The 27,352-nt window shown below is 35.7% G+C and overlaps 1 protein-coding gene across 8 annotated transcripts in view; it reads left to right on the forward strand.

Annotated features, from left to right (window-relative positions):
• The window catches only part of LOC115452603 (2-oxoglutarate dehydrogenase, mitochondrial), a 29,534-nt gene extending 12,242 nt beyond the window's left edge, over positions 1–17,292 (forward strand). For 5 of the 8 annotated variants that reach the window (XM_037443577.1, XM_037443573.1, XM_037443578.1 and 2 more), the window contains exons 8-23: positions 1,483–1,659; positions 3,397–3,545; positions 5,457–5,542; positions 7,682–7,861; positions 8,130–8,310; positions 8,586–8,804; positions 9,120–9,313; positions 9,807–10,060; positions 11,067–11,179; positions 11,529–11,716; positions 12,231–12,324; positions 12,665–12,857; positions 13,162–13,299; positions 13,536–13,700; positions 14,542–14,658; positions 15,790–17,292. In XM_037443577.1, the coding sequence (XP_037299474.1) occupies positions 1,483–1,659; positions 3,397–3,545; positions 5,457–5,542; positions 7,682–7,861; positions 8,130–8,310; positions 8,586–8,804; positions 9,120–9,313; positions 9,807–10,060; positions 11,067–11,179; positions 11,529–11,716; positions 12,231–12,324; positions 12,665–12,857; positions 13,162–13,299; positions 13,536–13,700; positions 14,542–14,658; positions 15,790–15,889 (2,548 nt within the window). In that variant the 3' untranslated portion in view covers positions 15,890–17,292. The remainder of the gene's footprint in view (positions 1–1,482; positions 1,660–3,396; positions 3,546–5,456; positions 5,543–7,681; positions 7,862–8,129; positions 8,311–8,585; positions 8,805–9,119; positions 9,314–9,806; positions 10,061–11,066; positions 11,180–11,528; positions 11,717–12,230; positions 12,325–12,664; positions 12,858–13,161; positions 13,300–13,535; positions 13,701–14,541; positions 14,659–15,789) is intronic. The other 3 variants (XM_037443579.1, XM_037443580.1, XM_037443576.1) reach the window with 2 other exon arrangements.
• The last annotated feature ends 10,060 nt before the right edge of the window (positions 17,293–27,352 follow it).

Here is a 27,352-nt window from a genome sequence, read left to right on the forward strand (position 1 = left end):
TCAGACGTCAATCAACATTGATCGTTACATTATTGTTGTTAATTTAAAATTACCTATTTATATTATATATACGCATGTAGTAGATTGTAAATGTTTACGAGTATAACTTTCCATTACCCAAAAAAATCCAAGTAAATTATTACTTGGAAATTTTTTTGGAGAGAGATTACTCTTAGTTAATATCTATAGTCGTGCTGGTGGTAGGATATATTTTATATGCGACCACCGTCTTCAAGGTGTTAAAACCCGTCATAATGGCCTACGTAAGTGCGTTGCGTTCTGGGATCAGACTGTGTATATCCAGTTCCAACAGGCCAAGATGGGTATGATGGGGCTGGCATGGTGGAAATGTCACTAAAAGCCTCTAAAATACAAACGAATACAAAAAAAAAAGAAAAAAAAAGCAAGCCAAGATCATCGTGTCAGCTCCCGAGGGGTAATCATCTCTTGTCAGTCGGCATTCTATTGGAGCCCACTCCACTTCCATAAGGTACAGAGGGGTCACTTTGCTGTGCCCGTACAAAAAGTCATTTTTATTTATTTGCTAGATTAATGACTGATTAGAATTAGTGCGGCGATAGCCTAGTTGGTTGTGGAACGGACTGCTGAGACGAATGTCCGCAGGTTCAAATCCCAAGGGCACACACCTCTGATTTTTCTAATAAATTATGTGTGTATTCTTTGTGAATTATCGCTTGCTTGGAAGGAAAACATCGTGAGGAAACCTGCATACCTGAGAAGTTCTCTATAGGAATTTCGAGGGTGTGTGAAGTCTACCAATCCGCACTAGGCCAGCGTGGTGGACTAAGGCCTAATCCCTCTCAGTAGTAGAGGAGGCCCGTGCTCAGCAGTGGGCAAGTATATAATACAGGGCTGATATTATTATTATTATTATTATTAGAATAGTTTATGACTTACAATTCAATCACCTGCAAATTCATGTTTTAAAGGTTAGATGTCGTCAATTGTTACACATAATACTATAGCATTTAAAAGGAATTTTCAAAGGCTCGTATTCACAAACGTTTGTTAACTAAGTACTTAACTCTTAAGTATGTATGTATTGAAATTAAACTAATTTTCGGATTCTATCGCGGTTAGTATTTAATTTTTCTCCCGACGTTTCGAAGACTTTGCAGCCTTCATGGTCACGGGGGGGAAGTATGTATGTAGCTATCTTCTAAGTATGTAGCAGTGCCGTGATATCTGCTTCTCAGTGCTGACGGTACGTCAGCTTTCGTAATGCGTAGGCATAGGGGCGCTGTGATTGGTTAAATTGAGGTACAACTTTACTTGACTTGGCTGTCAGGTAAACAAATCGAATGAAGCCAAAGGAAATTATGAAATTGCCGACACTATGCGTTCGAGTGCACTATGTGTACTCATAGTATTGTTGTGTGTCTGTATGCTAAGATTTTTTTATCTTTGTAAAGTTGAAGGTCGCGTGCGCATATTATAATTTATAACCTTTCATAACTTTAGGGAGATCCTGAACCGTTTGGAGGATGCTTACTGCAACAACATCGGTATCGAGTTCATGTTCATCAACTCGCTGGAGCAATGTAACTGGATCAGGCAGCGCATGGAGCCCCCCAATGTCACCAAGATGAGTCCCGACCAGAAGAGGCTGGTCCTCGCGCGTCTCACCAGATCCACTGGGTAAGGGTTCATTCTGTATTAGTCGTTGGTTCATACAATTTTGTTTATTCCTAGTCACTAGTAATATTGATTATAAACATTATCACAAGTTTATTTTAAAGCGCAGATAATATTTTATGATTCTTTTATTGCCTTAAATTGACAATTGTCGGCAGCATGTATTGCGTCATTATCCTGCATTATTAATAATATGTAAAGTTTTGTATGCGAGACACGCCTATGGCATGAAAACGATAACATCAAATGCTTAAATTTTGTGCTGGTTTAACCCGTACATAAAATAACAAGCCTATCATATGTATATATTGTAATCTATTATAAAGGTATTAGGATTAACATCGGCTTCATAATTAATCATAGCTTCACATTTAATGGTTATCAAACTTTCACTATCAATTCGTAAAAATAAATAAAACGAGATTATTTTTAATCGCAATTTATATTATCATGTAGCTGTAGATTCTAGAAAGTGTGGCGTATTATTATAGATATTAATATGGCACTGACACCAAGCGTCGACGAATATTAGATAAATGAAGCCTCCAAACATCTTGGAGATGACAGCGCAGAACGTCAATACTTTTCATGCATGACAATATGACATGATTTTTATCGTTATGAATTACATTCTTGTCAATGATTGATAATTGAAAGAGTACTCACGCATTTCGCCGAAATGCCCTGTACCTTGCGTTGATTTAATGTCAAGATTATATTATTTGTTTCGTCTGTATTAGGGCTTATTGTGGTAATCTATAAATCTGTATTAATCTGATGATCCATTATGAAGACCTGATTGGTTTTTACATTTACAAGTATTAGTGTTAATTAACGAGATAACATAAAATGAGCAATTCGTGTAAATATTTTCACGTATTAGACCGTATTTAATTTCGTATAGAATCATAATAAATGTATACGAGACCAAAGATATTTGCCCAACACTTCTATACAAGTTTTTAGTGGATAGACGATTCGATAAAGTTCCCAGAAACACGCTGGATGCAAGCCGCTTTTGACAGGTCCGTGTAGAAATTAATAGGGGAAGCCTTTGTTCATCAGCGGCTTCCATGTGGCAGATAATGATGATAATTAAGAATTTTTGTAACGCAGTTATAAATTAAGGTAAACAAATTTTAAGTAACATCCGAGGTGTTTACTTTGTGAATATATACTTATCACATGCTACTGTTACGTAAAGCCTGTGGAAGTTATTCTGTCACTATTAACAAGATTCTGCGCAATAATAAGAAACTTGATAAGTAACATTATAGTATTAATTTCATACTTAATTGACTTGCTCTGTTCACTCACTTGCGCCTCGGGCGGGCCGTGTGCAATTATTTTGAAGTTTTGTGTGTTTATATATATGAGGGAAAATCATTTTAAGTTCACCAAAAGTCGTATCGAGTAGAGTGCGTTTGCCATAGCATAATGTTATTTCTCGTTTGATTCGTCTTATTGCCAATAAAACAAGAAAAAGTATCAAAATTAGTCCATTCGGTACTACAGACATACAAATACACATCTTAAATTAACACTCCTCTTTTTACGTCGGCGGTTAATTATTTCAAACATCGGAGTTACAGATTAAAAAACCTGTGTGAATTGATAATGTGGCTATTTCATGGCGCCGATAGGGTGACAAAAAACAGCTGGCACCCATTCGACATCGTTATATTTTTCACTTAATAGTACATCTACAAATATATCTAATATGTGAATTGTTCCCAACAGATTTGAGAACTTCTTGGCTAAGAAATGGTCGTCGGAGAAACGTTTCGGTCTGGAGGGCTGCGAGATCCTCATCCCGGCGATGAAGCAGGTCATCGACGTTTCTACAAAACTCGGTGTCGAGTCCATCATCATGGGCATGCCGCACAGAGGTAACAGAAATATGAATTATGTTTATTTGACATGACCGACTCGAGACTGAGACTGCCTCGGTGGCGTAGTTGTACTGTATGCGCGGTACGGCAGCGCTCTGAGGTCCTTAATCTGAATCCCGGGTCGGACAAAGTGATGTTTGTTTTTTTCTGCTCAGTATTAGCCCGGAGTTTTGAAATCGTGTCCGATATGGCGATAGGCTCGCCCTCTATCACATCATGGGACGGAACACACGTGGCGAAAATTGGATGCTATGGGTGTGCCTCTGCATACCCCTTCTGGGATAAATGCGTGATATTGTGTGTTTTTGTCTGTGTTTATTTGATATCACATATTATTACTACTGTCTTCTCGGAAACGTGTAAATTAAACGAATATAAGACAAAAAAAGCAAAACAAATTGTGACTCGTTAGGGATTTTGTCAACGAAGCATAAATAGTGCGTATAACGTCACTTATCTCTGACCTTTTGTAGGGTATTCCCTATTGCGAAGAGCTTTATTTATTCAGTTTCGAATAATTACAATGTAAACAAATTAAAGTGGTGATAAAAAGTTTAATGTATGAATCTGATTATTCACGATGTTCCTACGTACGATAAACTTGCAAAATATGACGTCATTAATGCGGTAGTTTATATATAGAATTTTAGACAACATTGTACGTCATAAGGATTTAATTGAAATAAACTATCACCGCGGTATCGAGGGATTGACGAGAGATATTCTTAGGGTTTATCATTTACCTCATGATAAGCTTTTCTACTGGATTTAAGATACTGAAAAGAAACAAATCAAATTGGCATTATGAGGCTTAATGTCTGATGTTGACAAGTATTATGTGGTATTGTTGATACACTTGGATGGTACGACGTGCAAACTACTTACCTGTAGTGCTATATACTCGCCCCTACATAGTGATACTATCGACAAGTTTGAAACACAAAGTACTGGGCGGCAATGCATAATACTATCGACAAGTTTGAAACACAGAGCACTGGGCTGCAATCCATTGTGTTGCTCAGACTGATACATAAAATGTTAAGTTTTAATATTACTCAATAGTTTTAATATAATACACTAGTAATGCGATATTTAATATATTGTACGGCCTTTCTGTATATGGACAGGTGGTAACACTTCCAATTAGTCAAAATACCTTCTCGTCACTTCATTCATTCCAGAAACACTCCGAAGTTATTTTAACAACAAAATACTTTTCGATTTCATTTGTGTAGACGGCCAATAAGGCCATTGGCAATTACGTCAAGGCTTTATGTATAAGTGTTCGACCGATTCGAGCTCATTGACCTTATTTGTCCTATCGTACGGAAGTGTCATTTTAATTTAAATGTATGTATATGTACTAGATACGGATGTATTACCAAATATAGTAATTAAATTGCTTACTATATAATTACAAAATGTTATGGTCGATTGCACTTTTATTTTTAGATACTTATATATATGTATAGTTACTATATAGTATAAAAAATCGGTTATTATTTATGTTGTGATATTTTTAGTACGGAAGTATAAAGATATCACGTAAGATTAATAAAAGATGAAGTCAAAATAGTGTATTTGGTGGTCAAATTGAAAATCTATATATATATAGGGTCATTTGGACATTGCGTTATTAAATTAAACCACATATGCTTACTGCTATGCAATGCGGCACTAATATTACGTATTTTGTAACGTTCTATAGTCCGTGTAAGACTCGAGTTTATTCATGACATAATTATTTCAAGAGCGTATAATTGTGTACTATTATTATGATAACTTCAGCAACCGCGACTAGAAACAAATTTCAAATATAGACAATATTTTAAACTAAGACCTGTTTAATGGAACACGTTAAACGCCAGCAACAGCTCATATTAACATTATGTAATTTTGTTCGTCCAGGTCGTTTGAACGTGCTGGCCAATGTTTGCCGCAAACCTCTCCACCAACTGTTCACACAATTCGCTGGACTCGAGGCCGAGGACGATGTGAGTATTGTCTTTATAATGTTCATTGCGACGTAACAAGGATAATATTAAAAAAGTTATATTTATATTTTATATTTTAGTTATAGTTTTAGTTATAGTTATATAAGTGTAATGGAATGATGGATATATATGTTGACACGTGTTGTTGGTTTCAGGTCTTTATTAGATTCTTCATTATACTGACTTATTACAATACGTTACATAGCTTATATACTAAGTACATAAGAATGTAAAATGTTTTTTTAAAACTAGGGTAAACATATTCAAAGTTGGCACCCCATCAATGTGGGACTTACACTTCAACTATAATAAGATAATACAAACCATGTATTTCTTTAAACAGAATTTTAAAATGCTTTGGACTTTGGATACTGAATATTATTATAGTTAAAAAAGTTAGAAATGCGAATTCATTGGTCGAGTGCCAACGTTAGGTTACTTTACCCTGTAACTGCGACGTAAAAGATAGTGCGCAAAAGAGTATTGAATGTCGTATTGAAAATTGAGTACATTTCTCACGTTACGGCCTCTGGAGTACTATGTAAAATGTAATATTATTCCATGAACTCAACCATAATGTAAAATTAAAGATGGTTTTAATCGCATAAAACCGCAGTATGACGTCACTGCACTGATATCTGTACTGTTAAGAAAGTAATTTATTGTATGTACTATGTTTGTCATTTTGATTATTGTAAATTATAATCAAATCTTATCATGTATTCCACATTATGTATTTTTGTATGCAAATCCTTTTTTTTTTTTTTTTTTTTATTTATTTATTATTCTGAACAACAAACAGTTACACAACACATCTTATATATAAAATGTAAATTAAATAGTCTAACTTATTGTTTAACCAACACCGTTGTCCCCAGATTAACTAATTATAATGATAATTTGTACCTACACCGCGAATTTTGTAATATTAGGACAAATAAACTAAAACTGCAGAACAAGAAATTATACATAAAAGCTAAAACAGATAAATCATTACAATTCTGTAGATATTTCTAATATTTTTTTTTTATACACTTGAGGTTTTAATGCGAACACATCTATATCAGAAAAGTATTCATTGTATGACTTCATAAGACGTCGTAAAGGTGCACGCTCACCAGCATTAGTCCGACAGAATTTAGTATGGAATACATCATTAGAATGGTTGTTACATAAACGGGGAATATGTGGGGGAACCGATACTGAGATCTCGTCGTTAATATTAATACAGTCAAATTTATTGTGGCAAATACCATATAGCAACATTTGATCTAGATAAAGCCTTCTGACTTTCAGTGACGTAAGTGAGAACTTTCCTAACAAATCTACATACGAGGACCTTGCACGGAAACATTTATAGTAAATTGCCCGCAAAAACTTACATTGAACCATTTCTATTTGGTTTACATATATATCGTAGTGGGGATTCCATATAGCTGTTGCGTACTCAAGTTGTGACCTTACTAATGATTTGAACAGTGACAAATAGCTTTCCGGCCGTTTGAACTCCTCACACGATCTCATAATAAATCCATAAAGTTGAAACGCTTTATTAGTTATATGATCTATGTGATTATCTAAATGTAATTTCGAGTCCAACAATATACCTAGGTCTCTAATAGTCGAAACATTACTTAAAGGAGAATTGTATAAATAATAGGTGTGCTTGGTGATAAATTTCTTTTTTGTGAAAGACATTGAACAGCATTTTGTTAAACTTAAATGAAGTTTATTATCTATACAATATTTGGCTAGTCGATCCAAATCATCTTGTAGCAGTAAGCAATCCTCACAGTTATTTATTGCACGATACACCTTAAGATCGTCGGCGTACAAAAGGAAGTTGCTATGTATGAAACATTTATCAATGTCATTCACAAAAAGAACAAATAATAAAGGCCCTAAAATTGAGCCCTGTGGTACACCCGATGTGACAACGAACAAACAAATCCTTATTTGTTTTCTTAGTTCCAAATTGAAATTAAAAAATCAATTAGGTTTTTCCTGAGACGTTGTTGCTACCCATGCCAAGCTGGCTCATACATGACTACAATAAAGCTCTAACAGTATATGTGTAGGTATTCCAAATAGTTTTAGTTTTAGTGTACTAATTTAATATAATTTATTTTCTATATGCAGGGTTCAGGTGACGTAAAATACCACTTGGGTACCTACATCGAGCGTTTGAACCGCGTCACCAACAAGAACATCCGGCTGGCGGTGTGCGCCAACCCCTCGCATCTCGAGGCCGTCGACCCCGTCGTGCAGGGCAAGACCAGGGCTGAGCAGTTCTACCGCGGAGACAATGAGGGCAAGAAGGTAAATTACTAACTAACGATAGAGGTGAATAGGGACATTAATGATTGCGTTTAATTAATTACACAGATGGACACACGTTAATGTAATTGAATAATTAATTTTGGTAAAATTTGGCAATAATAAAGTTTTCATTTCTGTCAGTTCATCAGTACTCCAACACTAGTTTATTTTATACATCCCTTCATGTCTATGTGACCTTGGTATAGTGTGTCTAGTTGCTGGGCATAGCTCCTTATTCTCTATAAACTGATTGCCATTTGTTACCCAGGTGATGTCGATCCTGCTGCACGGCGACGCTGCGTTCGCCGGGCAGGGCGTGGTGTTCGAGACGATGCACTTGTCGGACCTGCCCGCCTACACCACGCACGGCACCGTGCACATCGTCGTCAACAACCAGATCGGCTTCACCACCGACCCGCGACACTCGCGCTCCTCCGCCTACTGTACTGGTATGTCGCGTCATCATCGCATAAGCATTAGTAGTTGTGTCTTTTTAATATGTATTAAATATTATGATGATAGGATCTGTCAGTTTGAATACTATATGTATAATTCGATAAATTCACTTAGTATCGAGAATATTCATATCGATTGCGGATCTCATTTGTATTTTTATATCAGCCCAATTTTTCTTTTAAATTCAGTTTTGCCGATAGCTTCACAATACATTGAAAACTTGCTTTATAGTGTGGATAAAATTCAAATGTATATGTGTTTAACACAGATGTGGCGCGTGTGGTGAACGCGCCCATATTCCACGTGAACGGCGACAACCCTGAGGCGGTGATGCACGTGTGCAACGTGGCCGCCGAGTGGCGCGCCACCTTCCACAAGGACGTGGTCATCGACATCGTGTCGTACCGCCGCAACGGACACAACGAGGTCGACGAGCCCATGTTCACGCAGCCGCTCATGTACCAGAAGATCCGCAAGACCAAGCCAGGTTAATATTAGCTTTATAGCAATCAGATTTGAACGGCGCGACAACCACACATTTCTATTCTTTCGGAAATTCTCTTCTTTTTCAAGACATCTGGCTATCGCGTCAGCCAGACGCTCGTCTTCTTTCCTGTTCCCGTCCCCCGAAGTTCGTTTTAATATTTAAAAATTTAAATATGTTTGTCTGTAGTATAGCCATTGTGATATTGCAATAACTTCCTTTCATCATAATTTATAAATATATATTTATATATATATTTTACACCCAAAATTACTTTAATTTCTGATTTTTAACATAAAACATGTTTTTTTTTTACAGTACTGGAGAAATACGCTGACCAGCTGATTACTGAAGGAGTAGTGACGGCCGAAGAAGTCAAAGACGTCAGGGAGAAATACGAGAAGATCTGCGAAGACGCGTACAACCAGGCCAAGCAGGAGACACACATCAAGTACAAGGACTGGCTCGACTCGCCCTGGTCCGGATTCTTCGAGGGCAAGGACCCACTTAAGGTCAGTTCAGTTATGAGTTATATTAATCGAATGTAACGAATCATTATGGTAGGTAAATACGTAAAGTTCGTTGGGTGGAGATATTATCATTAAAATAGTTTTATTTTAACATTTAAAATTCGCATAAACATAAGAAATCAATATCTAAAATTTTAAATTTTATATGTATGCAATGAGTCACTGTTACAAACACAAGTATATTTTTTTATGTAATTACATGGCATGATGAGCACGCTGCTCACGTGATGGCAATCGACACAGCTCATAAAGAGTTTGAATACCAGCGAAATTTCTCCTGTCACGCAATGTCTAGTTTTTACATTGGAAACAATGCCTTTCAATCTGGATTTCAAGTCTTGCACAGTGCGCTTTGTCGGCTATAAAAGACAATGCTGTTGTATGTAGTTAGAAGACTGCACACATTCGAATACTGGTGTGACTAAGCAAAATATTTGTATAGTTTGATATTTTATGATACATTTTCTACCTATAGATGTCCCCAACCGGTGTAGTAGAGGAGACTCTGGTGCACATCGGCAGACGCTTCTCGTCGCCGCCACCCAACGCGGCCGAGTTTGAGATCCACAAGGGCTTGCTGCGTATCCTCAAGTCGCGCATGGAGATGGTCGACAACAGGACCGTGGACTGGGCGCTGGCGGAGGCGATGGCGTTCGGATCCCTGCTGAAGGAGGGTATCCACGTGCGCCTCTCCGGAGAGGACGTCGAGCGAGGAACTTTCTCGCACAGGTTAGTGACGAATTAAACAGTCCTAGAACATAAAAGAAGGTTACGATACGATCACATTAGTGGCAACATTTCCATAGTACCATACACATGTGACTCGCCGCAAGTTCCGCAACCTTCGTAATTGACAGGGGTCAGCTTGTCGTGATTGACACAGTAAAAATTGACACCAACTTCTGCAAGTTTTGTTTGATTGTCGATCGTTTAATAAATACAACGGATATCCGTGTCGTTTGTTGTGGCGAGTGTGATAGTACGAGAGACTATTGTGCGAGTCCCATGTTTGTTGACACCGGATTTTGTACACTTCGCCTTTACTTGATTGATCTATCTCGCTATGTTGCGTGTTCATTTATTTACTTCCTAGTATTTGCCTTTATCTCTATGTAATGTAGACAACTCTAATCTAACGGGGAAATAATCGCTAGACATTTTTACTATACCTACATGTTTACGTAGATCGCAAAATATATGCTATGACTAGTATTTTTCATATCATAGATTACGATGAAGTCACGAAATATTTAAAAATATTTCCTGGAACAAACAAGATAATAGCTAACTTTGGCATCATAGAACAAATAGTAATCAAATTCAGAATAATAACTATTCGATAAGTTGCTATATGCTACGTTATTATAGTTTATTTGTAATTAGGTATTGCTCGCGGCTTCGCCCGTGTTAATAGATTTTCCCAAGACAAAAGTCCCTAAATCACTGTACTGATTCATTACATAATCTATACGGCGCCTGCGCCATTTAATTAGACATATACAAAAAAGGAATGATTTCCTATTGGAGTAAGTTCTCGCGATAAAAAGTTCCCTATGTGGCAATTCAGGACCCAAATTATGTGTGTACTAACCTTCAACTAAATTCTTTCAGCTGTTTCAGATTTTACTTTTAACAAAAATTCAAAGAATTTCTCAAACTTTCGCATGATATATATATAGTCTATTATGGGCATGGATAAGGGCATTATAATCAATGTAGTTGTTTATATTTGCAGACATCACGTGCTTCACCATCAGAAGGTGGACAAGGCCACCTACTGCCCCCTCGCGCATCTGTACCCTGACCAGGCACCTTACACTGTCTGCAACAGCTCACTTTCTGAATATGGTAAGTGTGAATTGCAATATTATGCTTCAATTATTATCTTATAACATTTTCTTCTCAAGGTAGGCAAGAAATTAGTTGTTTCATGTCATTATAGAAAGCTAGTCTGTCGAGACATATGTCGACTATTTTTTCAAGTTAGGATTAGACGAGCAAGCCATTTGCCTGATGGCAAGTGCGGCCACCATTCATAAACAGGGCACAATATAAGAGGCAAAGTTTATATAAAATGGACGCACTGCTTCGGTTCTTCGAGATATCTCAGGCAATCTCCTGACAGACATAGATGTGAATTGAACATTGTATTTATAATATAAAATTATTGTAATATAAATTTATTTTCATGTTTTAGGTGTGCTCGGCTTCGAGGTCGGCTACTCGGTGACGAACCCGAACGCGCTGGTGCTGTGGGAGGCGCAGTTCGGTGACTTCAACAACGTGGCGCAGTGCATCATCGACCAGTTCATCTCGAGCGGGCAGGCCAAGTGGGTGCGCCAGTCCGGCATCGTGCTGCTGCAGCCACACGGCATGGAGGGCATGGTATGGACTAATGCGACTGTTTTTATTTAAGCCACTCGCTACCTTAACCTATAGACAGAAGCAACATTTTCTATAACTTTGTGTTAAGCAATGTGTTCCATTAAACCGAGATCGTCGTGCTGAGGGATGTCACCAAGATTTTAAGTGTCATAATTTTTTTATACGGGCCCGGTAGAGTAACCCCACTGCAGCCGATGGTGAGTAAAGTGGGGTGCAATAGAATGTCGATTGATGAGTGATGAATACCCCTCACAGTCTCCCTACAGTCGACACAATTATGCCGGACTGTTGGAACAATAAAGTCTAGTATACTGGTTGCAATTTCCTTCAAAGCAAACCACAACAATCCATGCATAATGCTGATGGCGGCAGAAGTAGTCATTGCGAGAACCTTACCCACAAACCCACGCAAAACATATAAAAGCTAACAAGAACGAACTGTGTGATGGAAGCGATTATTACTGTCTATTAAACTTATAATGTGATACTTATGCATTATGTTTTTGTTTCACAGGGTCCCGAACACTCCTCAGCTCGTTTGGAAAGATTCCTGCAAATGTGCTCCGACGATCCCGACTACATGCCACCAGAGAGTCCTGACTATGAAGGTTTGTATAGTATAAAAAAATGTGTAAATATATTTGTGTCAATGTGTATATAGTGAAGGTGTGTATAGTATCAAAAATATGTGTTCAATATATATATTTGTGAGAATGCTTCCATAAGCAATAACAAATTTACCTACACACACAGTCGCCTTTTATGGATGGATAAATAGAGACAAAATTAATGCACGTACTTTTCCGGCAAGTTCATTCCATCGCATGGTGTTTAGAGACGCGCGTGTCGCCAAATTGGACAATAAACTTAATTTTTTTATTAATTAATTTCATGCAATATACGTACGTCACTTGAGATAGTAAACATAATATATATTCGTCTGTTCAGTCCGTCAGCTGCACGACTGCAACTGGATCGTCGCGAACTGCTCGACGCCCGCGTCGTACTTCCATATCCTGCGGCGACAGATCGCGCTGCCGTTCCGCAAGCCGCTCATCATCATGACGCCCAAGTCTCTGCTGCGTCATCCTGAATGCAAGTCGTCCTTCGACGACATGAAGGAGGGCACCACTTTCAGAAGGTTTGTATTACTTTTTGCAGTTATTTGTAGGGTTAATAGTGTTTTAAATCAATATAGTGTTTGTAGTACATAATGTGCAATACATATTCCAAGTGAATGTAACAGCTGAACATAAAAAAAAATCTACCAATTAAAATCTGTCCTAATATTAGTAATTTTATGATACTAGTCCGTATACAGGGTCATTGAGATTATGCAAAGCAGATGTTTTATTTGATATTGTTTTTGAGTAACTCTTTGATCGATTATATGATGATAATTTATGCTGTAGAATGATTGTTGATTTTATTAATTTTGTTTACAGGGTGATCCCCGAAGAGGGTCCCGCATGTGAGAACCCGCAGAACGTGCGCAAGCTCGCGTTCTGCTCGGGCCGCGTCTACTACGACATGCTCAAGGAGAGGCGCGACAGGGGACTTGAAAAGGATATCGCTATTTGCAGGTAAGACGTCGATATATTCCATATTTATTGTAACAACTTTAAATGACTTCCCTTGAATGCACTTTTGTTATCTAGGGCTGTGGTTTACCATAAATATAGGTGTATCGCAATGTTGCGTTGAGATTTTGTGTCATAATCACTGGAATTTTCCCGTGCTTCTATTAATTTACTATAGTAAATCGGACAAATATTATATATTTTGAGTATAACTAACATTATATAATTGTTGCTAACAGATTGGAGCAGATCTCTCCCTTCCCGTACGATCAGGTGAAGGCGGAGGTGGCGAAGTACCCGAACGCTCAGCTCGTGTGGAGCCAGGAGGAGCACAAGAACATGGGCTCGTGGAGCTACATCGAGCCGCGCTTCCGCACGCTGCTGCAGAACCAGAAGCAAATCAGGTAGGTACATTACTTCACTAAGGAATGGGAAAATGAACTCTGTTTTATATAAAATAAGGAGATTATTGCATGACAAGACCGCTGGAGTTGATGCGAGTAGATGCGCACTCGTAGAGTTGGCTCCACTAGGATTGGATGAGCCGTGGTCTCCTGCGAATCAATTAACGGTTAAGTATTCTGCGTCTTGCCAAAATTTCTTTTTTTTTAACACTAGCTTCGACATAAAAATAATGAGACTATTCACCTTTTCCGTTTTTTTATTTGATTATAATTCGTACGCTTTAAAATAATAGGGGTGTACGTCGTAGTTATCGCGTTAAATGTTTGATCGTGTCTTTTATTGATTTTTATATTTATTTTCACTTAACTTGAAGTCTTATACTGCAACTAGACATCTTTAGGATCGTCGATTTAACAAAGTTCCATTATAAAACAAATATCTAATCAAGTGGTATGTATTCGCGCTGTAGATACTTTGTCTACTCTGTATCACGTACGGGTTATCCCTACAGGAGCGTGGTCACTGTTTTAAAATATTATTTCTTTTTAGTTTTGCTATAGCATTTTCAAAAGTAAGCTAGATTTCTGGAGGCTATATGAATCTCTAAAAATTCCTCATTAAATTGTCAGTCGCGCAAACTTGATGCTGGTATGCTCATGCTATGACCTCGAAGAATGATGGTGTTCTATTTATAAAAAAAAAAATATTTAGCCTGTGATTTAAATTTAGTCTAGGTGCATGGTTTTTGTGAAACGATTCAACATCAAATCATAAGCATTTAAAACATAGGCATATTTTGGCACCAGCATGCGTGCCACCCATAACATAATCGGCGTTTAGTTGCAGGGCAAAGTCCCAATCTCAAGGGGGTAGTTGGTTAAGCCAACTGTTCGGACGTGACGCGCGACCGCAACAGTCTGTCGAACCAGACACTGAGACAGTACAGCGCACCATTAGGTGAGCCACAGACTGAGATTATGCGCTGCAACCATCGCCTCTATCCCCATTACAATAAATGTTTATTTCGCTTCAATACCATTTTTTTTACGAATATTTGTTTTTTTTTTCACCATCTTTTGTTATTTTTTTTATTTTTAGCTTTGTATGTTTAGCATGGGCTGATGCTGTTTGTGACTTTACTGGTATTAGTGGCGCCATAAAATAGTGGTGAATACGAGTTAAAATAGTGTGCCGAATGCCAATTTCGCCCACTATATTATTACAAATAAATTTGATTCCCTTAATTGTATTCTCGCTGTGCCATGTCAGATATATAAGTTTATGAATAACAATATATTTGGCGTTATATTGATCACGATGTTTAAAAATGTCTAAAGGCTTTTATTTTTAATGATATACGGCTGTTTTGGGTTTTTGTTGACAGCGAGCAAGATAGTAGCAAGATAGTAGTATAAGAGATAGTTATCTCATACGTAATTCTCCCTATTAAAGCGACAGGCAAGATTAGGTAAATATATAAATTTAGGCGTAGTTAATTCAACAATTTGATTAGCCATAATGTTTGAGTGCGGTTCCATAATATATTGAGCGGTTTTATAGCGATCGTAAAAGCAACATTTTAAAACCGTAAAGTCGAATTTTGGATAAAAAGTGTTATTTCATCGCTCTTTATTTCTAATACTTGGGGGCTGATTTATGGTGGCAGAATTTTGTTTTTTATGTGTTTAAATCATGATTTGGTTTGACTTATTTTATATGCATGTTGTATTACAAGGTTTTTGTTAGTTGCCAAATGTTCGAACCCAGTTACTAAAATTATTTTCGTTCCCACTGTTTTTAATTTATATGATACTAGGACAGAAAGAGTTACATATTGAAGTAAGACAGTTTGTGTAAATATAGGCTACATCTAGAACTCTTTATAATTGTCAAAAATATTAAGCGACCATACCATGTCGACTTGTGCAAATTTCGAAGCTTGCAGAACTTGTGGCGAATCGCATGTGTATAAAAATATTGGAATATTGCCGCTAGTATACACGCAAATAGATGTTTCGCAATATATTGGTGTGAGAACTTGCTAGTCTAAATTAAGGTATTATGTAGTAAGTGTAGCGTTTGTTCCAGCTACAACGGCCGCGCGACCGCGGCGTCGCCCGCCACCGGCTCCAAGGCGGCGCACAACAAGGAGCTCAAGAATCTGCTCGACGAGTTCTGCGTCTTATAAACACGCCAACCCCCAACCACGTGTCAACTCTAAATCGAAAGTAGTAACGTTCACATCCGGAATGGCATTCACAAATAGCGCTTCGAACACAGCCCGTCTTTATTTATAGATAAAGCAACGTATAAGGTAGATGTTATTGCGACTGTTTCATGCCATTCACGGTTACACTAGGTAACAATATAATAGCAGTTATATATGAGAAATTATATGCCATATGTTATATCAAATTCGCCATTATATATTAATATACACGAAGTAATGCCATATGAAGGTAGTAGAAAAATAATAAAAATAATACCGAAACGAAAACCATGTTTGAATACATTTATTACTTTCGTCGATCGAATGAAGCTTCGCAACGCATTGTTGGTCGTTGTTGTCAGTATTGTGTTGTTACTAACGGCGCCACTAGGTAAGTTAGTTAGATAAATTCTTATTTATTTATTTAAACGTAGTTTAATCTGTGGCCTGTCATCTAAATTCAGTGTTATTTATTATGTTTTTAATGTAATTTAGTCTCATTTAGTCTCCACTTTTAAGGCCTCATATGATATTATGTAACTGCGGTAATCTAGTGTAAATAAAACTATATAATTCATTATTAAATAGATAATGCAACTGGCTTATATTTGTGTATATCATTTGAAGATTTACTAGTCTGAAGTTAACTTAAAATAATTATACGCACTCTGACTATCGCTTGTCTAAACAAATTAGACTAAGGTAAAGTCTTGGTAGAGTCGAAATATAACCAACATTCTTGTTTATTGTACCTCATTTATATAACGATAATTTGCATGTAATAAATGCACAATCTCCTATACTAAATTAGTATTCAGATATTTATAGTGTAGAATAAACATCAGCGTTTCTCTATTGTGAAAATTAGTGCGTAGCTATTGAGGGGCTTTTTGGAAAACATTCGACCTCTAAATTTAGATTTAATTATCTCGTAGTTACCTTTGTTACCAACAGCAATTGTAAGGAGTAACACCAACACGCTTTGTACAAATCTATGCGTACTATACTTATCTGTGTTAACAATCAGATTATATCGTCTATATGTGTATTAAATTATCGATAACTGTTTCAATCATTCGACGTAGAAATTATAAACGTATGAAACTAAGTTTCGTATGTATTCGAAATATTAGTGTCGATTGTCAGTGAAATAATATTGTAATGTTTAGTATAGCTTTTAACACATTTGCATGTATTTAATGCACTATTGTACACGTATAGTTATTTCATGTTTTGACATTGTAGAGTATTTCTAAATCACGCTCAGGCCGTCTGGAGATTTGTATGCAAAGTTGGATGATAGGTCTGGATCTGTGAGGAGCAACCTGAGCAGTTTATTGCTGTTAGCAACTTATTTTTAAAATAAATTTAATTTTAATATCTGTGCTTGTTTTTTTTATTATGTGCACTTTTCCTATTTCTTATAACTTCAACATAGTTACAAACAGGTACAACAGATAAGAATTTTGGCTTCGACTGCCTTCACTCACAGGGATTTGACAATTGGACCTAGTTTGGCAAAATATACCAAACCACAAATTATATAAAAAAAAATACTAATATTTAACACGCCATTATTCCAAGTGTTATACTTTACTGTTCAGCAAAACACGCCAAATCTATTTATGTCGAACAAAAAAAGTGTGTATGAACTAATCCAGATATTTCTTTCTGAACATAAAAATCCAGCTCTACTAAAAAACAATCCACAAATGTTATTTAAAAATAGTTGGAACATTTTGGCATAATTCGTTCTAATTTATGTTTAGGACATTCACTGATAAATGGTTTGTTAAATTCAATTTACCGCTAAATATATTGGTCACGGTCTACTTGGCACCACGAACAGCCTTGTGTTAGAAATATGTCAATCATTTAATGCCATTGTATTTTGTGTAATTCCGTAACATGATTTTATGATCAGATTTAGGCCGCCATACCTATGATGTATAAGTACGATCGTCTCAGATACAATGTCATAAGAAGGATTTTGGAAAGAAAAAAATGAACAATATTTTTAATATCTACAAGGCTGGTGAATGTAATGTATATTCATTAGATTATCTAATAAATATACATTACTTTTTATATTAATAAAAAGGTCCTCGATTTAGTTTTCCTCATTTTATGACAGTTCACAAACGGCGTAATTATATACAAAATCATACATCATATCTATTGACTAAACCCATTAGATACGCATCTATAGTTGCTGTATTCATTTGAACAGGTTTCCTTCATATAATTACGAAAGAAAAACAGAGAAAGGAATAAAAGGGAGCATAGCTGTTAAGAGTGGTGAGTTCTAATGAAAAGCGCAATAGATCGCGTCCTTGACGGCGCTCAGGTGGGCGTCAGCAGGCGGCACGAGACGAGATCTCAACACGGTGACGCTCGCCGTCGCCGCACACTTGGAGCACTTTCAAGATTGTTATCTGTCGCTAGTCTCATTTCAGCGCACAAAGCGGTGTTGGCTGCCTATTTATAAACCGCTTGGCTAGCGTCGAGCGCGGTACGAAAAGGTGCGAAGATTAAAGATGTTATCACTCACAAGTGCGTTTTGCACATGACGCGACCCACAGGTCAAAGACGCAGCAGTTTGAATGAACGCTGCGTATGGGGCCATACTATCCGAACTAAACGTTGTATGTATAAGTACTAGTTCAATAGGTAGATATCTCTGTACTTAATATACTTAGCCGATCGCGTCACTGGTTAGTGCGATTCTGAAATCGATCTTGATGTTAGGGAGACGAAATTCATTAATTCGTAGAAGGCATTAAACTGTCTGCTCAATTTGTTTCTATGGGAATGTAGGTCGGTAACTATTTTTTAATTTATCTTTACAAGTAGAGGCAGTATACAGCGTGTCGCTGCCTCTTAAAAATTTAATTGAAAAATCTTTAAGGGATAAAGACTTTGTGTATTTACTTTATACTGTGGTTTTGTCGCGAAAACAATTATTATAATCTGATAGAAACTACTCACTCACTCTAGGGACTCAAATGATAAATATTTTTCTCATTATTTTATAGAGTGCGAGCACTCGCTACTAACCACTCGGTTACAACATAATTTCTAAGTAGATACTTATTTTATGAAAAATGCAATATGTTTGATTTTTAATAGTTGATGTCCCATCCTTCTCCAGTGACCGTCCTGAGCAGAGGTTCGTAACCCATTTGTGGGTTGCCCTCAGCATGGTCGTTTAATTTTCAAGGGTTGCGAGCACCTAAAGCGTGTAAAAGTCCGGTGTGTTTGTATGAGCCGGTCCTTGTCAAAACAACAAACGTAGCGTCATGTAAAAAAAATCTTACAGAATACAATTTCTATTCTTGGTCATCATCTTAATTATAACTATTGTTTCGAAGTTTTGTTTGAGCAGTCACTCACCACGAGTCAAGCAATTTGCTCGACTTGTTATATTTTAATTGTAAAAAAACCTCTAAGCATTGTTCAAACAATGAAAACAGTATGGCTTCGGCGCTATTCCTAGTGCTATCGTGCAAACCTTATCCATTTTCCTACGGGTTTGTTGGATTTATGTGGGATATGGCGATAGTCTCGCCCCTATATCTTGCTGAGACCGATCAAGGAAATAAATTCGGTGAACATGCATTTAATCAAATGTTTCCAGCATAAGGAAAGAATATATCAGTAATCAGTATGAGTGTTTTATCATCAACTGTGGAGGCATACATGTCGCAACATAATCAATATTAGTTTATCCGTGATCTACTTAGTAATTTAAAAAATATACTTAAAACAACTAACTAAATAGGTTCGAGCACCAATTTTAGCTTAATGTTTTAGTGCGGCTTTCTTCTGCTTAGGACATATTTTCAACCACGAAGACGCGCTCTACCTTTGAGCAGTGTTCTAGGATGTCGCGGCGTAAGAGGATTGATCCAAACACTGCGACGCAATCCCTCGTAGTGTGTGTGCAGGCATATTGTAAACAAATAGGAAAAGTAGTGGGGTGCGTCTTCGTGCATGAAATAATCTATAGTAAGTAATTAATGAAACGCATACTTTATTTGTTTGTCATTCTGTTTGCAAAACAGTTAGTGTTTTTTTTAAAAAAATACTCACCTACATTATTTATTACTAAATAAGATAACTGTAAATGAGTTTACGACGTGACATTTAAGTTAGTGTCCTCTCTCCGCTCATCTGGTTCATACTGCAAGGGGAAACAAACTAGTGCAGACAGTTGACTACATACGGATTGCGGATAGCGGACACATTTCGATCTGAAGCAAATACACACAGCTAGGTGATACTAGATTTGTATTATAAATGACTTTTGAACTCTGCTTAGACTACATTATATATAATAATTACATGTTACGATTTTTTTTTGTATTTGTCAACTAGTACAAAGAAGTTTAAGTTAGATCAGGCGTATTCATATTTTTTTGTAATTATAAGCGTTCTAACTAAAGGACGATTTCGATGCCGTATAGTTAAAGAGCATCTTAGCTCTTGCTAAAAGCCGGATATGCGCGTTCCCTGTAAATGGAATAAGGCAAGGAGACATGATCTTACCTATAATTCAACGATTATGCAATAGAAAATTGGAAATGTTTGGTTAAGTGTATTATTATTATAATACACAACAGACGTTGTCCTTCGATAATCGAGTTAAAAAAAAAATTATAAAATATCATCGAAAGTGCAAATTTTTCGTGTCTTTTCCCGTTGATTTCTCAATTATTCTGATATAAAACTTGTCCTGATAATTAGGAACACAATAAAAATAGAATAAGTCAAGGTAGTGGAACCGTTCTCAAGTGATGCTCTTACATACATGCGGCAACCGATTTTTATTTATATAGGTTATATAAAAATGCAGACTGCGTTAGAAATAACACTATAATATAGTTTGCCAGCAAAGAGAACTCTAAACCAAAATATCATCTATGACGACTACCGCCGCAAAAGTATCAGAGCACTTTGTTGTTTCTCCCGGGCTTAGTCCTTTGTTTTCTAAAACCTTCCCGAGCTTCTCTAATACTTTGTAATGGCGGGACAAATTCTGTGTGTCTTGCTCTCTGTCTGTGTTGAGTGTGCTGAGATGAGCCTTCGTATACTGGATATGGCTGCTACGTTTTCTCGTTTACTTAACTATTGTTTACATAATGTTATAATTGGAATTAATATGAGGTATTGTTTTATTTTTTTTAATTAGTAGTAAGTACCTGAATAACTTCTGAGACACTGGTCGTAACATCTTTGTCTTTTACATTTTATGGTAAATCTTGAATTACTTTGAAATAAGTATTATTCGTAATATATACATATGTTAACAATATAACAGAACGACGTACAAACTGATAAAGCTTGTTCTTAAAAACTGACCGATAGAAAGTATAATATTCTAGTACGGCATAAATATTTTTAATACGAATTATAGTTTGATATAATAATAAACATATTACTCATAAAAATAAATATTCGCATCACATACTGATACGATTATATCCTAAGATTTTATTGTACAATCACATAAAACGCGATTTCAAATAATTATCCTTCATTCCCTAGAGTTTCTGAATGTAGAAAAAATAACTTAGATTATAATCTAGAAATACGATAAAACCAGACGTTTTTCTACGGCACTCTATGTAATTAATTTAAAAGACTTCTGTCAATATTAAGATTTTGTCAGATCTCCGCAAATAAATACAGGGAACCGAGCTTAAGTGCAGTGTAAATTATATTATAGCTCTAAATTTTTCGAAATATGTTTGAGTAAAATTTTAATCCGAGTGTTACTTGTTATTCACGGACGAAAAGTCAATTTAACTAAAGATATTCCTGATGACGCTCAACTGTCGTTAAATCCATACAATAGTTAGTTACTTATATATAACACGATGGTTTGTAAAAACAGTTGTACCAGTATACCATGCAAGTTTATGACTGTATAGTGTTCTTTATTGCGGCTGACATGTGCTTGGTGACAAGAAGGAAAGCCTTACGTGCGTGCGTGTCGCTCCCGTCCTTAGTGCCTACGATGGCATTTTTAATCTTTCCACCGTGAACAATTTGTCCATTAAAATGTTATTAGTTTTACAAAAGAAAAATAAAAAAAAAATCTAAGAGCAACAAGCAAAAGCATTATTTGCGGTTTCGTATTAAGAGTTAGCTGGGGAAATGTTTGAGGAATTCACAAAGAATAAATCCTGCGAAAGACAGTGTTGCTGATTATTTTTTGTCATTTACCTAAAGGAGGCATTATGACGCATTTATTTATAAGGACACGGTTGAAATAACAATATCTAATGTACTTTCACAGCAGAAACTATAAAAGCTTTATAAAAAGACTACCATAACGTTATCCTTTGTGAGCGCATTGAGGCATACGTATTAATCGCTTTTATGGTGGAAAATATAATGTGCACCTTGTGCACGCATTACATAATGCAACCACCCACTTGCTGGCTATGGAAAATTATACGCCTTTTTATAGCTTCTAACATATTTTCTGATGTTTAAGTAACAATTAACTTTTTTATTTATAAAACCAGCCCTGAATATAATATATGGCCTACTATTGAGAGGGTTACCGAACTAGCCTATCGCACACCATTACTTCTTTATTTATTATTTTATAAATTTTAAAATAAAATATATCCTTCATTCATACATAGACTGCTGGCATAACCACATTAAGATTTAAAATCTCGTCTCTGAAGTACCTGAAACAATGAAAGTCTTTCGTTCCTACAACAATGGAACTCAAAACAAATATTTCTGGATCATAGAAATATTGCTACAAAGATTGAATACACGCGCTTTTCAGCTAGCTCACCTACCTATATACGGCGCCACGTTGGGTGTTCATTTGCTTGTATTACCTATGGTCATTGGTAGTTGGTAACCATTACAAAACAATAAAGATATTTTGTTATCATTTTTTTCAGCCGTCAATTAAATAAGAGTTGAATCAGATTACAAAAGATTATAATTCAAAATTCATGAAACAGTGAAGATAATCTTTAGAGAGAAACTCGGAAACAATTAATCACAAATTACAGTAGATCCTACGACTTCACGATTCATTTTTCTTTTTGCATTAATAATTAATTAAGATCAGCGCGGTGTAAGTGAAGTAACGTAATGGCAGAGTTATAAGGTAAAAGTTCTAGTTTAAAATCGACTAGGTCGAATACGATGAATATGCTATCGGTGTTTGTATATATACAGAGTCGTTTAGTCGCATTACTTAACGGAACGACAAACTTAACCATATTTTAACCATATTTGTAAAATAATAAATTGTAAGTTACGAACAAAATAATACAATAAATAAAAAGTCATTTCAATTTAATGCGCCCTAATGCCAGTATTACTACTTTAAGAGACTTCGACACCGTGCAATGTCACATTTTCAATCTATATATATAAAAATCAATTGCTGTTCGTTAGTCTCGCTAAAACTCGAGAACGGCTGAACCGATTTGGCTAATTTTGGTTTTGAATTATTTGTGGAAGTCCAGGGATGGATTAAACGGTGACGAACATAAATAATAAATAACGGAAAATACTAAAAACGTCAATATAAGTTTTCAATACAAAATGTTCCTACCTGTCAAACATTTCATGTCATTTCTCTTTTTAGAAATAAAGAACTGTAACATATATATAGATGTATTCAGAAATAAGTCTGTTTCATAGTTGTAATATGAGGTCCGATTTCTTTGGTTTATTTTGTTCAAATACAAAACATTTCAGAAATAAATAAAGTGTAAAAGTGTCAGTGGGTTCTTAAAAATAGAAAATAAATAAATAAATTTCAAGACTATTATTAAAATCTATCATCAATTTGTCAGTGCGTGAGAACTTTATTTATTGTTATTGTCGCAAAATGCCACGGAGAAGATGACTTTGATCGTCGAAGTTAATCAAATGTGCGACAAGCTACCGCACGCGTAAACCGTACTCTCGACTAGCGAGAGACAGATAATGATAACATACGTATTGTATGGCAAAATTGCGTTCCACGATGAATAATAATAATAAATGTATGTAGGTGATACGAAGTTCACCGGGTCATCTAGTCAGAAATATATTCACGCACACACTATTTTGGCCCTAAACATTTTGGCGAAAATATTTGCTATTCATGAATGTTTTTTGGCACAATATTAGCAGACGTAAAGACGCGTATGTGGTTTCATTTATGAATGCAATGAAAAAAATGACCTTATATCATAACAGAGACTAACCGAAATGTTATTTATGGCCTGGTTTAATATCCTAACATTTCTGTATTATTTATCTCGTATACACTGTACCAAAGAGAATTACAATACTACGGTAACATTGTACCTACTCATTACTATTTCTATTCGGTGTTTATGTACGTGGATACTGGACATAGAATTCGTCCGCCAGTGAATGAATGCCGTTGACATTTATCCCTATAGTTTAACAACAAAGGAGTCAGATTTGTACGGTTATAATGTCGATGTTCCACAAAGGGCTGCTTTGTTTTACCGGCTGTTGCAGCGCGACACGCATGGAGCGAGTTTTGGCCTTTGATTTTATACCTATAGACTCAATTGAAATAACATTGCATATTTAAAAAGACAAATTTTTATTCAGTAGATTTTTGAACTTCCAATAATATAGTTCTTGATTTGAAATATGAGTTAATAAGATCAGCGGATTTTTCAAAACTAATTTTAAGCAACATTATAATTGTGGACCAAAGCATTATAACTATCTTCTAGGTATAATATACTTGTAACGATATTTTATTACGATAATACTATTTTAAAGACCATTTTTTCATTCTCGTCAACTGTTACGTAAATTTGGTTTCCTTTGTTAAAATTGAATAATAATGAAGGCTAATCTGAGTCATTGAAAATGTTTTTGAAATAACTGTAGATCGTTTACTTTCAGAGGGTAATGTCTTATCTAGGACGTAACTATATATTTATATTGTCTGGTCATTAAGGTAATTTCGTTTACTGAGCAGTTTGCGTGGGAGTTACAAGCACTCAGATAAGTATCCTTAATATACCGTCGTGGGAGTAGAACTATAATAAGTAATAAATCATATAATAACATTAAATACTTTAAGGATTTATTTACAGACCACTTTGCGACTAATGAAGTACATAAAGTCATTCTAATTGTTCTTCTAAAAATTTAAAAGACAATGTCTCGAATATGTAACAGACTGAAAATCCCCATTATCACGAGTTGCCTGCTTACTAACAGGCTTGCGTTTTATTCATGTTTTTCCCGCTAACAGCGTGACGTAGTCTTGATGTTGACATAAGAGCTGGTTTTGCTTTATGTCAAGCCGGGGCTGCTGTTTGCGAGTACAAAGACAGAGATTGCTTCTGCCGTCTCAACCCGTGCAGGTAGTTTAGCTGCGTTTCGACATTACTGAGGCTCAGGGATTTACCGTATTAAGCCTGAAACAGAGCATTTCGCATGAATAAGGTAGTGGGTTTGTAGTTTGTGTACAGTATCGTATTATTTTGTGTAGGTTCAACGGTTTATAAAGTTTCTTGATGTATTTTCAGTATTATCTTGCGTTTTTTTAGGAAGTTTATCGTCTTCTATATAATTAGGTCTGAAATATCGCAATTAAAATATCGAAAAGACTTTTAAACACTCGTAGTAATTTGACTGCATGTAGAAATAAGGGTAAAATAGAAGTTGTTGGAATTGTTTATTATTATAGCTTAATTGAATTTAGAGAATTATTACCAAAACCTAAATTTTGTTAAGCTAGGTATATATAATATAAATTAACATAACTGCCACTGTGCCATCTGTGGATAATTACCGAAATTGTAGACTTTTTCTAAAAGATTACATGGTTGCGAATTGCAATAGTTTATTAATCTCAGGAGGAGGTTCCTGGCAGATTTACATTCTAATAGCGTGGTTCTTTTAAAGTGAAACATCATCGCGTACAAAGAGTCTAATTAAAAGCAAGGAAGGCATTGTATTCTTTTGAAATAAGAAGAAATGACTACAAAGGTTGACGTCAAGAGCGATTTGATAAAAGTATTAAATTTCAGTTGCTTTTTATCTTTCCTTTTCGATCTTGATTTAACGTCCTTTGAGGTCATTACTGAGGCTCACCGGAATGGCTTCGCTTAATGAAGTCGTGAAAGAAAATTGAGTTTAGTTAAAGGGGCGAATTTAATTCGATTTCAAACTTTTTGAATGAATGTCGCAGTTTAAGAACGGCGGCATCATGAAGACCCCAAATAAGATGGAAACGAAAAATGGATCTCTGTCTTTCGTGGTTAATTAAAATAAATTATTCACTGGTCTTTTAAATAGATTGCTTGCCGTCTACATTACAAACTGTCCTAAGTTAATTTACGAAAGAGAACAACGACTAATGACTGTGATTTAGTTTTAAGATTAATGCGTCATCTGATTAAGATTTGGGATTAACGCTGATTAAATATTCATGTTTATTTATAGATTGTTTTCATATAATCGCATTTCTAATTATAAATTGTAAAAAAAAAATATTATTTTCTGTGGACTATTTTTATATCATAGACTCGAAAAAATTGTAATAACTATGCAATCATAAAGAGCTGCAGGGATTAAAGGAAAAAAATAGGAATTTCGAGTGGAGGAGAGTGTTAATAAGGTCCTCAGAAATGTCGCTCACGGTACTAAATAAAAACAAGCTTTCATTTGTACAATGGCTGAATTTGATTGCAATTTTATAAAGACAGATACAGAGAGGTTAATATATACAGAGATTTATACCTAGTCTTAATCATATTATAAATGCGAATGCTTGTAAAAATATTTGGAAGTTTGTAAGAACTAAACTACTAAACCACTGAATGGATTTGGATGAAATTTGGGACGCGGATAGGCTACATTTTATAGCGATAATTTGATCCTGCAGGAAATATTAGAGTTTTGTATCTATCACTATTTGTACTGTTATTGTATTCTTTTATTTGGTCCCTCTGTAAACCGCTGTTTTGTTTTCCTGATTTCTAATTCGTTTATATTGTTATGATGCATGTTGAAGTAAAATTTTAGATAAACGTTACCATCTGCTGTAATACTGTCAAATGTGAAAAGAATGTGTAATCTCTCGGTAAAATAAATAAATTTTATTTACTAAATAGATCACGCTAGTGTGAATATTGCGCAATGAATCGCTATAGTGATTTAGGGATTTCTGTAGTAGGAAAGGCATTTCAGGCGAGCGAAGCCGCAAGGAAGACCTAGTTTTAAATGCAGTGTATTTTGCCATGCACGAATAATGAAATAATATTGTCTTACATAGTGGCGCACAAACAGAGACTTAGTAGGTTTAACTGTTAAGAGGGAGGTGTTAATCGAAATTCAGTACTCTTGTCTAAAGAATGTGATCGTGACGCTTAAGCGGAACTACCGAGTGTATAAGTAAAGATATCGTTTTAATGTCTG

Source organism: Manduca sexta, chromosome 26, assembly GCF_014839805.1.
Source record: "Manduca sexta isolate Smith_Timp_Sample1 chromosome 26, JHU_Msex_v1.0, whole genome shotgun sequence".
Taxonomy (NCBI): Eukaryota; Metazoa; Arthropoda; class Insecta; order Lepidoptera; family Sphingidae; genus Manduca; species Manduca sexta.